The 14,461-nt window shown below is 39.8% G+C and overlaps 1 protein-coding gene across 2 annotated transcripts in view; it reads right to left on the reverse strand.

The window, feature by feature from the left end:
- Positions 1-299: 299 nt before the first annotated feature.
- chrnb5a (cholinergic receptor, nicotinic, beta 5a) overlaps positions 300-14,461 on the reverse strand; it is a 181,146-nt gene continuing 166,984 nt past the window's right edge. For both annotated transcript variants that reach the window (XM_039758232.1, XM_039758233.1), the window contains 2 exons: positions 11,779-12,730; positions 300-900 (listed from right to left, as the gene is read on the reverse strand). In XM_039758232.1, coding sequence (XP_039614166.1) covers positions 751-900; positions 11,779-12,730 — 1,102 coding nt within the window. In that variant the 3' untranslated portion in view covers positions 300-750. The remainder of the gene's footprint in view (positions 901-11,778; positions 12,731-14,461) is intronic.

Consider the following 14,461-nt stretch of genomic DNA (forward strand, 5'->3'; position numbering starts at 1 on the left):
TGCAGACCTTCAAAAAGCCCAATGATTAAAATTTCATTTAGAATGAAAACCAGTAGACCAGCGAGTTTGCCAGTTAGAAGGGATACCAGTTTTGTTTTCGACTGGAGTTGTGCACTTCAGAGCTTAACTGTGAAATTCTTTAATACAAAGGACAATTAATGCTCTCTGCGTTTCCAGCTTTCAGTTACAAACAGCTTTCTTTAATCTTTTGCCATTGGAAAACCCTCATCGGCTAAAGAATCTACAGAATGACTTCATTCTACAAAGTGTGGTGTGCTTGTAACTGATATAACCTCAAATTACTTTTGTACTTTTAACTGACTCAATTATGTTGATAGTTTTACTTTGGTGGTAAAGGTTAAAATAATTTTGAAAATTTTGCATTGTCAAAAGGTTACGTTCATTTTAGCTAAGCATTTCATGCCGTGTGGGACCGAGAAAGCCTCAAAAAAAGTAATCTTCCTCTTTTGTTAAGCAGTTTCTTTGGGCTCAGCAGGTCAGCAAATCCAATCTTTATTGTCATTTAATTCCACAAACCACGACACTGTTACATGCTAGTTAGAGCATAAACAATGTAGCCAATGTAATCTGATCCACGTGATTAAACTGATTTGCTCTTTATTTTAATAAAACAAAAAAAAATTCTACAGTGCTATTGTAAGAAGTCCTGAGTTGCTTCTGAGCTCGTGATCTTTTGTAAACTTTGGAACTGGCATCTGCTTACAGTGTTGAGACAAGTGGTGGAAGCACTCATTCGTCATTCGCCATATTTGGAGTGTTGTAGTTCTGAAACAAAGGCTGCAGAAAAAGTCCTACTGTTCCGACTACACAGACAATGACAAATATCCACAAAAAAAGGCGGTCAATAACCATGGCCACATATTTCCAGTCTTCGGTGATCTGAAAAAGAAAGGAAAAAATAAATAAATAAAGAGAGACATGTTACAAACAGAGACTTGGTCTTTCAAATTATTTCAGGGATAAATGGCTTTTTTTCTATTAGACATAGATAGATAGATAGATAGATAGATAGATAGATAGATAGATAGATAGATAGATAGATAGATAGACAGAGGGTGGTCCAGATCTAATTATGCAGATCCAGATCATCTGGATGACTTTGATTGATGCAGGGACGATTCCAATTCGGCGCGAAGACGATTCTTCATTTCATCAATTTGCACACTTCTCGATGGTCCGGGATTTTTTGGGTGAATTTCTATGTAATAAACTTAATAAGTTATAATGTAATGAAAATTGCATAGTTAGATCTGGACCACCCTATAGATAGATAGGAAGGGCACTATATAATAAATAGATAGATAGATAGATAGATAGATAGATAGATAGATAGATAGATAGATAGATAGATAGATAGATAGATAGATAGATAGATATGAAAGGCACTATAAGATGATAGATGCATGGGACAAAAACACATTTTTCCTTGATTTATTCCTCTGCTCTACAGTTTCAAATTATAAATCAAACAATTCATAAGAGATTAAAGTGCACATTGCAGACTTTCATTTAAGGGTTTTTGTGTACATTTTGGTCACAGCATGTAGAAATGTCACTTTTTCTAGACGGTCCCCCATTTCAGGGCCTCATAATATTTGGCGCCCAGCAATGGCAGGTCAATGAAATCTGCCATATTTAGTTCGTTGTCGCAAATCCCTCACATGCAATTCCTACTTGAGGTCTGTGATTATTAGACATCACCAGGTTCTGAGTAGGACCCACGATTTACCGCGGCCCGCAGAATTTAACACCATGCCGCGGAATTTAGGGTTTTGCAGTGGTAAAACGCCACGCCGCGGAATTAACCTAACTGCCACGGAAAATACCAAATCTGAATGAAATCTAACCATTTGAGGCATATTGATATTAGTATGATTAGTTTTGATTACTTCTTTAAGTTCTTTCTTTAGCCTATTGCATCATCTCATTGATATCTCAATCGTTGCTCCTGAAATCGAACACAGTGGAGCTACAGTCCAGTTAAAGAAGCTGTCGGCGTTGCTGCAAAGTACTGATAAACTTAACGAGCTGAGAGCTGAACTTGAATTTGTATCTGTTCACTGCCAGCCAATTATAAACACTCTGACTTCTTTTGAGGCACAGTCATCCATGGCTGTCGATGTCTACAACAAAGTGTCTGACTTACTGTCTTGCCTGAAATCGTCCAGATTTCCAATTGCAACCAGCAGCTGTGAATATGCAAAGCACAATGCTGCTGCTAAACTTGAAGAATATTTTGTGGGAACCAAACAGCCGACAATAGACCTATTCAGATCTGTGAGAATATTTGATCCACGACAGTTACTTCTCTTATCGAACAATTTTGCTGATAATGTACAGTCAGTGCCAACAATGATGGCTGCAGCAGATGAATGGTAAGCTTATCTGGACATAGCATCTGGTGAAGTAATTGCAGCTGATATCACTGCTTTTTGGCGTGCCTTAGAGGACAGACTGCCTCGCTTATCAGCTTTTGCTAAAGTTTACATTGCGCTGCCGATCTCTTCTGTTGATGTGGAACGTTCATTCTCAAAACATGGATCGGTGTTGTCACCACTGCGATATTCTCTGTCACAAGAAAACCTACGAGCTTACAGTGCCGTTTTCTTCAACAATAAATAAACAATAACTTTAGAAACATTATTCGATAGTTTGTTTAGAGTAATATTATGCCTACATATGTTTCAGCATCATTTGCCTAAAGCAAATCTGTGGATTAAAATGTGCGGATGTAAACGCTTTGATATACCTATTTGATTAGTATTACGAATTATGATTGATTATTATTAAGGATTAAGAATAAGAAAAATAGCATTTATCTTGCTTGGGTTACGAATTAGTCTTATGGAGTTCTGGTACTGCATTTGCCGCGCCACGGTATGCCGCGGAATGTAAAAAAACATGCAGCGGAATTTACGATTTCTTGCCGCGGTAAATCATGGGCCCAAATGCTGAGGATCTTCTCTGGTGATGCTCTGACAGGTCTCTAATGCAGCCATCTTTAGCTCCTGCTTGTTTAGAGGGCTTGTCCCCTTACATTTTCTCTTAAGCATGTAGAAGGTCTCCTCAGTTGGATTTAAGTTGGGTGACTGGCTTGCCTCAGCAGTACATTTGGATCATTATCTTGTTGTAGGATGAAGTGCCGTCCAGTGAGTTTGGAGGGCTTTACTGGAACTTGAGCAGATCAAATTTTTCTACACCTCAGATTTCATTTTTCCATCAGCAGTTCCATCATCAATGAAAAGAAGTGTGCCAGGACCTGTGGCAGCCATACATGCCCAAGCCACAACACTCCCTGCTTTGGACCTTGAATAGTTCCTTTTCATCTCCACACTTTACTCTCACCATCACTCTGATCAGGTTCATCTTTGTCTCGTCTGTCCACAAGACCATCCATCCATTTTCTAACCTGCTGAATCCGAACACAGGGTCACGGGGGTCTGCTGGAGCCAATCCCAGCCATCACAGGGCACAAGGCAAGAACCAATCCCAGGCAGGGTGCCAACCCACCGCAGGACACACACACACCAAGCACACACTAGGGCCAATTTAGAATCGCCAATCCACCTAACTTGCATGTCTTTGGACTGTGGGAGGAAACCGGAGTGCCCGGAGCAGACACGGGGAGAACATCCAAACTCCACGCAGGGAGGACCCGGGAAGCGAACCTGGGTCTCCTAACTACAAGACAGCAGCGCTACCACTGTGCCACCGTGCCGCCCATCCACAAGACCTTTTCAAAGAATTCTGAAGACTGTAATCTGGCCATCCTGTTTTTTTTTTGTGTGTAACTAGTGGTTTGCATCTTAAAGTGTGGCCTCTGTGTGGCTTTTTACAGAATCTCAATAAATTATTGCCGGAGGACCTCTGTAATTTTAGTCCCATCCAAATCACTCATATCAGTAACTTTTTACGGACTTAGGCATCTCAGCTAAGCCTTTCAACCTTCTATAAAAAGTCAGTAAAAAAATAACTCCAGGTTAGACTTAGTCCCGTGCATATCAAAATGTCAGTAAAGTTACGTCATTTGAGTGATTTAATCATCAAGTCCTTCCAAGAAAACCCTGAATACAAAGAGAACTGTTTCATTTATGTGAGGTAGAATGCCCAGAGGGGACTGGGTGGTCCCATGGCCTGGAACCCCTGCAGATTTTATTTTTTCTCTCCAGCCGTCTGGAGTTTATTTTTGTTTTTTCTGTCCTCCCTGGCCATCGGACCTTACTCTTATTCTATGTTAATTAGTGCTGTCTTATTCTAATTCTTACTTTGTCTCTTATTTCTCTTTTCTTCATCATGTAAAGCACTTTGAGCTACATTATTTGTATGAAAATGTGCTATAGAAATAAATGTTGTTGATTTAGGCTGGTCTAAAATGACCAAGTTCCTCTGGTAATAATTACCTTATATAGTGCCTGAAGAGAGAGTAAAAAAGAACTGCCAGGCCCAGTACTCCTTGTTGTGCGTGCTGAATAACATGGCTGGGGGAGTTTATCCACTTAGGGGTCAGAAGGAGCATCGATGCGCACAATTTATGATAAAATTCCTTGGACATGGTGTGTCTTGAAGGTGTGAATAGACATTTTGTTGTTATAAATAAAGTGTTGTTAATGTAGTGGACCGAACTGAGGGTATGCACCGGTATGTATTGCGGCAGACGGCTGGGGCCCTTGCCCCGCGGAAACCCCCTGTGATGGAAGGACCAGGGGAGAGGACATATTCAAGGCAATACATTCCCCAAAACTCGAGAAGGCAACCTCCCTGGATTGTATCAGGGGCTGTCAGGGGGTCCTTGGACAATTCTGGAGGCCTGGACTACAGCACTTCTGCCACACCCAGAAGTGTTGCCGGAACAATCGAGAGTACTGCCGGAAGAAGATCGGAGTGCACCTGTAGCACTTTCGGCTGCACTATAAAGGAGGCCGCCTTACTCCTTTCAGGGGGCCAGAGTTTGGAGGAGGGAGATGAAGCTTGACCGGAGGAGTGGAGGAGGAAAAAGAGAAAAAGAAAAGGAAGAAATTGTGTTGTGTTGTGCTTGTGGGAAATGGGGAAGGCATTTACCACGAGGGAAAAAAATAAAAAACGTGCCTCCTGCGCTTGTCTATATCGGGGTTGGCTTCACAGCATACATTAACTAAAATTACCCATAAGAAACGAACAGGGAAATATTGGTACAAAGTAATCAAAGATTTGCAAGTGGGGCCAGAGGAAATAACACGGAAGACATTCAAGAACGTTGTTGAGAATTTTCTTGGCAACTGTGGAGCACCAAACTACATCCTGCTGGTTGACACGTGCTTCAAGTGTACAAAATCATGAAGTGCAACAAGTCATTAGAGACTCATTTTCTACATTCATACTTGGACTTCTTCCTTGCTAATTTTGGAGTAGCCAGTTACAAACAACGTGAAAACAATGATGGAAAAGCAGTGTCCGGGTAAGAGGAATCCATCAATGCTGGCCTACTTTTTTTGGACACTTATAGAAAAATGAATAATTCTTTGCATTTATATAGCGCTTTTCTCACTACTCAAAGCACTTAGCAATTGAAGGTTAAGGGCCTTGCTCAAGGGCCCAACAGAGCAGAGTCCCTATTGGCATTTACGGGATTCGAACCGACAACCTTCCAGTTGCCAGTGCAGATCCCTAGCCTCAGAGCCACCACTCTGCCTATAACAAACAAATATCAGCAGCAAAATACTTTTAGCTCAATTGAACTAATACAATGTGTCAGCATTATTACTGTAAGTGATTAAACACACTAAAGTCTATAAAAGTTAACTTCTTGTTTCTTTAAATTCCTTATTATTCAGAAAGTATACTGTATTTGCATTCACTCTGAAGATACCTGTCATGATCACCATAATTTTTTTAGTAAGCAAAGCCTGAAAATGATCTATTGGCCAGTGGAATTAAATAGAACGCTTGCTTAACTGTTATTCTGTGGCATTCAATGATTTCACCGCAATTGCAGTATATTCAAATCGCATTAAATTAACCATTTTAAGAAAAGTTTGCTAATATGTCTATTGAAAACTGCAGAAAGTCAGTCCTTAATTTGTGTTTCAAGCGTTTCCTCCTCCACCACCTACTTTGCCATTACTGAAGCAACCTTCTTCTAGATATTATCAGATCGTTTCCATATCCATACCAGATCGTTTCCAGCCATAAATTAGCTGAAATCAAACAAATCACCAGGACCAGATAATATTTACCCTCGAGTTCTTAAGGAGGCTACTGAGTACAGATATAAACCCTTGACACATATTATTAGGAAATCACTGCACACTGGAGAGATTCCAAAGGACTGGAAAATGGCAAATTTCCCATTATATAAAAAGGGTGACAGGGCAAATCCAAGCAACTATAGAAATGATTTAGATAGGAATATTAGTAACAAGCTGGGTAAATTTGCAGATGATACCAAGATAGGTGGATTAGCAGATAATTTGGAGTCCGTTATATCATTACAGAAGGACTTGGATAGCAGACAGGCTTGGGCAGATTTGTGGCAGATGAAATTTAATGTCAGTAAATGTAAAGTATTACACATAGGAAGTAAAAATGTGAGGTTTGAATACACAATGGGCGGTCTGAGAATCGAGAATACACCTTATGAGAAGGATTTAGGAGTCATTGTGGACTCTAAGTTATCGACTTCCAGATAGTGTTCAGAAGCCATTAACCCCTTAACGCGCACACGTACCGGTCCCGGGACATAACAGCGTTTTAAAAACGTTACAGTAATGTGTGCATGCCCATCTGCCATGCATCTCGACATACTACCCATCAAATGAAACTTCAAAGTCTCGTCTTACCGATGATATAAACCATTTTGACACACAACAACCACAGCACTGACACTAAAGCCTTTTTTACAGAGAAGTACATACTTTTAAGAGTTGACTTTCCCTACCTTTGAAGACCCCCTGCAAGTCAAACATCAATATTTCCGAGCAGTATTGATCCCATTCTGTCCGTAAGGCTCCAGCGAATATAATCCAGTAAAACGATTAGGTCCAAAACACACGATATATCCTCAAAGGGACAAAAACTCCAGAAAACGTTTCATAACTTGAGACTAGCTACGTAATTTTTTTTCATTTCTATTGATCATATCAGACGTAATTTGTTTCTGTCGGCGATAACCATGCTACCGCATGAAACACGGAAGTGTTAGCTTCTGATCGACACCTAAGTTGGCCAATTACGACGGGTCTGGGGTTGACTGGCACCTCGTATAGCCAACGAGTGTCACAGACAGCTGAACGATGACGTATAACTCCAAACCCTGGTAGAATCTACCAGTTTGATTGGACACTGTGACTGACACTCAAAACTTACAGCCAATGAGCAGCCGAGCATTTTGATATGTAACTTGCCATACTAACTTGTAAACAAACGATCGGAGCTGCGAAGGTGGCATTTGTGCCAGTCTGCAGAGTTGGTGCGTGGTTGTTTATTGTGATTTCGCCAAGTTTTTCGCATTTTAAATATGAATAAAATAGATAAATGTAAATAAACGCTGATTAAATAATAGATGCATGTACGCGCGTGAAAGTATTCAATCGCCCAGGGACGTCTAATGGCAGAGAGCGACATGTGCCACGCCCTTGTGCTTTCTGCTTGCTAGTGATTGCTGCCATCAAGTGGCACATGGAAAAACGCTGAGCTGTGTTGTAACAGTTTGTAAAAGAAATATATATAGTTTGTGTGCATTTTATAAAAAAAGTAAAAAATAAAAATATAAATATATTTTTGGCCCATAAGACTTGTATTGACTATTTTTACATAGAAATGTGTATTTTTTATTGTTTTTATTATTTTTATAACTAATAGAGTGACACTGTGTGTAGATATAGATTCCTTTAGGTGTAAGCTTTCAGTAGAGCCCTCATTGATATCTGTGGGTTGAAGCATTCAAAAGTTATTACACTTTTTCCATACGTTCCAAAATGTGGATAATGGTCCCTCTAAAAAGCCCCTGGGCATGCCCACATAAAACTGGTGTAAAAAATGTCATTTTTACAGGTATTCTTTTCAAATTTGAAATGTGAGTAGTCAACAAGTTATTCTGTTGGTACATAGTGTGTTTCTGTCCCCACCTACCTACTGCAGCTTTATTTTCCTTTATTTTCATAAAAAAACAAAAAATTTTTTTTGTGAGTTCTAATGTGCATAACTTTTGATCAGTCACACCTACAGTGATTCTGACTACTAAGGGTGAAACTAGAGAATGTTACCTTTACAAAGAGACCAAACATGTGTTTATACTCCAGATAGTTCAATAACAGCAATGATTCTAATTTGGAGAGGTCGAATTACAAGCGATTTAGCAAAAATTACCCCGCTTGAAGGTTAACAGAATGTCAGGTTATATAGCGCCTTGACGTGTGGAGTACAAGTCACATGACTTGTTCTGCTCAATCTTTATAACGCACTGGTGAGGCCTCATCTTGAGTACTGTGTGCAGTTTTGGTCTCCAGGCTAAAAAAAGGACATAACAGCACTAGAAAAGGTCCAGAGAAGAGCGACTAGGCTGATTCAGGGTCTACAGGGTTTGAATTATGAGGAAAGATTAAAAGAGCTGAACCTTTACAGTTTAAGCAAAAGAAGATTAAGAGGAGACCTGACTGAAGTGTTTAAAATTATGAAGGGAATTAGTCCAGTGGACCAAGACTGTAATTTTAAAATGAGTTCATCAAGAACACGGGGACACAGTTGGAAAGTTGTTCCGGGTGAATTTCGCACAAACATTAGGAAGTTTTTCTTTACACAGAGAGTGATAGATAGTTGGAATAAGCTACCAAGTAGTGTGGTAGACAGTAAGACGTTAGTGTCTTTCAAAACTCGACTTAATGTTTTTTTGGAAGAAATAAGAGGATAGGACTGGTGAATTTTGTTGAGCTGAATGGCCTGTTCTCGTCTAGATTGTCCTAATGTTCTGATGTTTTAATATATTCTGTTTTTCCAAGAAAGAATTTTTGGCCAAATTGCTTATAACATACCAATCATATCTATGTGTGGTTGGTTGAATAATTAAATTTTTATTTTGTAAAATCCTTCTACAATGTAAGTTTAACAAGAGAAATTCCCTCACGATCTTCTTCCGCTACACACTGCCAGTTCGTGTGTTGCCTGATACCATTTTTGAGTCCTTCAATCTCATTTCCACATCTGCACATGCTGGATCAGATTCTTTCTTCTCTGCCAATCATGTCAGAAAGTCAGCATGTGGCGCTCCAAAGTCTCTGACTTGTTATTTCTTGAAGGAGATGTGGTAATCCAATTTGTACACTTTTTCTCGATCTGAAATCAATGTTCTGAATGTCTATTTATATATCTCATGCATTGCAGAAAAATTAGGAAACACGTCATTTGTAGACCTTAAAATACCATCTCTGGAGTTTGTGAACACAGATTTGTCTCAGAGGAAGCAATTAAACGATGAATTTGAATATCTGAATATTTGAATATTGGGACAGAGTAATCCCATTAAAATAGGGTCCTTCAGTAAAAAATATTTCACTCCACCTCCTGGTGTAAAACTCACAATGCCCAAGTAAGACTTTCATTGTATAAAAACAATACAACAATAGTGACGGGAACAGGCCATTGAGCATTGAGAACAAGCTCATCCACCCTATTCACCTAGATTGTCCAAAATAACATCAAGTCAAGATTTGAAGGTCCCTACAAGGCCTGCTCTCCACCACACTACTTGGTCATTTATTGCATGTGTCTATGGCTTTTTGCTTGGAGAAAATCTTTCTAACATTTGTGTGAAATCTGCCCCTTTAACAAGTTTTAAATCGTGACCCTGTTGCGGAATTTATTTTAAAGTAACTGCTGGGATCCACTGTACCAATTCATCTCATACTTTTAAACATGTCAAACATGTCAATCATGTCACCTCTTCACATCTGTTTTAATTAAACTGAAAAGATTCAAATCCATCAATATTTCCTCATAATTCACAATTCTTAGTCCTGGTGTTATCCCAGTTTCTTTCACGAGCGCTGCAAAGCCTTTTTGTAATTTGGAAACTAAAACTGACCACAGTACTCTCGCCAGTACAACTTACGCATAATCTCCTTTGACTTGTACGCCACATATTGTGATATTTAACCTAACTTCCCTTCTTGATCGCTTCTGTAGATAGTGATGAGTTCACTATACGTAACTACCATAGTCCTTCTCGTGAAGTTATAGACCTCCTATTGTGTATTTAAATCTAACATGTCTACTCCATATCTTATATATAAACATCTACGAATGGAAGTGTGTGTGTCTGTCTGTCTGTCTGGGAAGTGAGAGGTGGAGTTGGGGTAAGGGCTCCACCTCCGAAGAAACAGAAAACTCACTTAGCCGCTGGTTTTCATCCAGGATGTCGCTGTACGTTGCTGCAGTCATCTTTCTCTTTATCCTGACTAATCTCCCAGTTCCTGCCACTGAAAAACATCCCCACAGCATGATTCTGCCACCACCATGCTTCACTGTAGGGATGGTATTGGCCTGGTGATGAGCGGTGCCTGGTTTCCTCCAAACGTGATGTCTGGCATTCACACCAAAGAGTTCAATCTTTGTTTCATTAGACCAGAGAATTTTGTTTCTCATGATCTGAGAGTCCTTCAGGTGCCTTTTGGCAAACTCCAGGTGGGCTGCCATGTGCCTTTTACTAAGGAGTGGCTTCCGTCTGGCCACTCTACCATACAGACCTGATTGGTGGATTGCTGCAGAGATGGTTGTCCTTCTGGAAGGTTCTCCTCTCTCCACAGAGGACTTCTGGAGCTCTGACAGCGTGACCATCGGGTTCTTGGTCACCTCCCTGACTAAGGCCCTTCTCCCCCAATCGCTCAGTTTAGATGGCCGGCCACCTCTAGGAAGAGTCCTGGTGTTTTCGAACTTCTTCCACTCACGGATGATGGAGGCCACTGTGCTCATTGGGACCTTCAAAGCAGCAGAAATTTTTCTGTAACCTTCCCCAGATTTGTGCCTCGAGACAATCCTGTCTCGGAGGTCTACAAACAATTCCTTTGACTTCATGCTTGGTTTGTGCTCTGACATGAACTGTCAACTGTGGGACCTTCTATAGACAGGTGTGTGCCTTTCCAAATCATGTCCAATCAACTGAATTTACCACAGGTGGACTCCAATGAAGCTGCAGAAACATCTCAAGGATGATCAGGGGAAACAGGATGCACCTGAGCTCAATTTTGAGCTTCATGGCAAAGGCTATGAATACTTATGTACATGTGCTTTCTCAATTTTTTTATTTTTAATAAATTTGCAAAAATCTCAAGTAAACTTTTTTCACGTTGTCATAATGGGGTGTTTTGTGTAGATTTCTGAGGAAAAAAATTAATTTAATCCATTTTGGAATAAGGCTGTGACATAACAAAATGTGGAAAAAGTGATGCGCTGTGAATACTTTCCAGATGCACTGTATCTATCTATCTATCTATTGTATAACAATTGCATGGCCATTGTAAGGAGGGACATAAAATCGTGAGTATGTCATGTTTTCTTGAAAACTACAAACTATTGGAGTTCACACTTCCTACAATTAAAACACATGTAATGTTCAAAAATTTCTTACTGTTCAGAAGTTCACAGCAATAGCAAATGTCTTAGCAGTGTACATTTTTGGAAAACACAGATTAACTGTATTGAATATTGCAAAGTATTTTTATAGGCTATAATCTATGATTAAAATATTTTCCCACACTAATAGAATATATAAAATATAACAGAACTCACACTTTGGTCATCATCCTCAGATTTCATATGTTCGGCAATAAACCGTACTCCTTCCACAGCCTCCTCGATATCGGGGTTGCACTTGATGGTCATTCTCCTTCTGAACTCCAGGTTATCGGGTAAATCACTAATTTTCCAGCCATATTTTTTGGCACTGTCTTCATTGACATAGAACGAGTCGACGTCACATTTGCCACCTTTAAGATCAGGAAACGATTTCAGCTGTCTTCTTCGCAATCTCTCTCTCATGCTTGTACTGTCTGGCCGCTTCATGAATAACAATGCAGGCAACTTTTCAAGGAAAACTTTCTTTACCCAGTTTGGCATTGTATGCGTGCTTGGTGATCGATGGTGGACATTCAGGACGCAGACACTGGTGACAATAGAGAAAGTGACCAGAACCATAGTGAACATTAAGTATTTACCAATCAGTGGAACATCTAGTGATGTTGGTGGGACAATCTTTGAAATTAGCAGCAAAAACACAGTTAAAGCAAGAAGTACTGAAATACAGAGAGTCATTTTCTCTCCGCAGTCCGAGGGAAGATAAAATACTAAAATTGCCAACGAAGTAATGAGCACACATGGAATGATTAAGTTGATAGTGTAAAACAGCGGCTTCCGTTTAATAATAAAATCATAAGTTATATCTACGTAGGTCGGGTCATCAGGATTCTCATTTTTTCTTCCAGGCAGAGAAACGATATCCCATTCACCGCTGGGAGTGAAGTCATCTCGGCTTGCAAAATCACTGGTTAGAATGAGGTCAATTTCCGAATGGTCATAAGTCCAGGAGCGAAACTTCATCGTACAGTTTTGTTGGTCAAAAGGAAAATGCTTCACTTCGATCTTACACGCGCTCTTGTAAATTGCCGGTGGAAGCCAAAAGACGTCCCCATTGTGTGACACCACAGCGTTACAATAAAAAGAAACTTCATAGGTTCCATCAGCACTAAGAAAGAAAGAAAAACATTTGTTAGCCTTAATATTGGAAATATTTTTTAATACATTTTCCCAATATCGACTTATAGAAAATAATGTGGCTGCTCATTGACAATTAAATCATAAGGTTAGAAAAAAATGTTAGAAGAAAAATGGACCATTTGCTCAGTACAATGGGGATATTGGGGGAGTAAACAATCATTTGAATTGACTTCACATGAAATCAAAATTATACAAAGCCATCACACTTTATTGTCTTGTGCTAGCAACCCTGGGGACCAACCTCCTTCGGGACATCAGATAGCCATGAAGGTAATGAACCAGTGGCAAAGGAAGGAATATGGACAACTGGACAAACATGGACAAAGGTGTTGATACACCTCTGTATCCAGCATGGGGCGCCTGTCCAGTTGGATTTGTGTTCTTTAGTGATGCAGAACAGACTTGAGCCATACATGTCCAGGCCGGAGAGAAGCCAATGAAATGTACAGTTGTCATCCAGTTCGTCTGTGGAGGATGCTGACTGTTATACAGGTCCAGTCTGGCACAATTTTTGGGGTCATTTCAACAGCTTCTGGCTTCACGGTGGTTCCTTCTCACTTTATATTCTCCAATATGGAGATATGGGCAACTACCAGCCTTGTTGTGCTCTTTTCAGACCACACATTGCACTCTTTCACCTGCTCTAATCATTCATGGCCTCTGCCCGAAAGTAATGGGTCAGGTCTGCTGCAATCAACCAAAATGTGTACACAGAAAAAACTTTAATTAGCAGATAGGGCCTCTCGGCCATGGACCAAATAGGGCAAGTAGTCTGCCTTCCAGTTGTCATCCATGCATCCCTCGGGCAGTTTTTCTTTTTTTTGTAACTAGCAGGCTATGCCCCTTACTTGCTTTGCTCGCCAACTCCAGGCCTGTGCTACATTCTTTGCGGTTCTGCCACTCGCGTATGGGGATGTGGAAGTATAATTTAAACAGATTGTTATTTTTATGGGAATTGTTACATATGCAGAATAGAACTAACTATTTTATATTACAGAAAGTAATTAACCATATTAAAAAAGAGTAAAACGTAATAATTTGAAAGTAAATTATGTTTCATTTTGCGTTCGAATTATTCGCTGCGTAAAATGATTTTGTTCTGTTTGGCTTTGAAATTAACACACAAATACTTTTTCAACTTACACTTTTATTGTAAAACTTTCGTCAGTATTGCATTGAATTTTGATTCTGTGTTTGGACTTGCATTGTGAGAACATAACGTTTGCAAAAGCTCTTCTAACGGGAAACTGTTAACGTTTTAATGCGAATGGCATATCAAGATCTCCTTTGGTGTCTAATGTTATCTGCGGGAGATGTACTACATTACCTTTCTCGGATACATCCTTCTTTCTGCAGTAATTCGGCCGGTGGAAGACCGGACGGTGTTAACAGATGTAAAGATTCTTCATGATATTGTAAGTTGTGGTTTTCCTGTTCTGCACGATCACCGCCAACTGTTTCAGCAGAGTCTATTGATACTCATTTAACCAATTTGCCACGCAACCGATCGACATTTTTCGGGTTAATTTGTTTGACTTGGTGCTAGGATTGCCCATGTACTAATTTTTACTGTTGATAACCCTCCGTGATGAAATTCTTCAATAAGATCTGGACATAATACGCCTTCTATAATTGGGAACTTAAAGTGAGGAAAACGTCAACATTTATAAGAGCTGAGAGAGTAGGAACTGTGTCTGAC

Source organism: Polypterus senegalus, chromosome 7 (genome assembly GCF_016835505.1).
Source record: "Polypterus senegalus isolate Bchr_013 chromosome 7, ASM1683550v1, whole genome shotgun sequence".
Lineage (NCBI taxonomy): Eukaryota > Metazoa > Chordata > Cladistia > Polypteriformes > Polypteridae > Polypterus > Polypterus senegalus.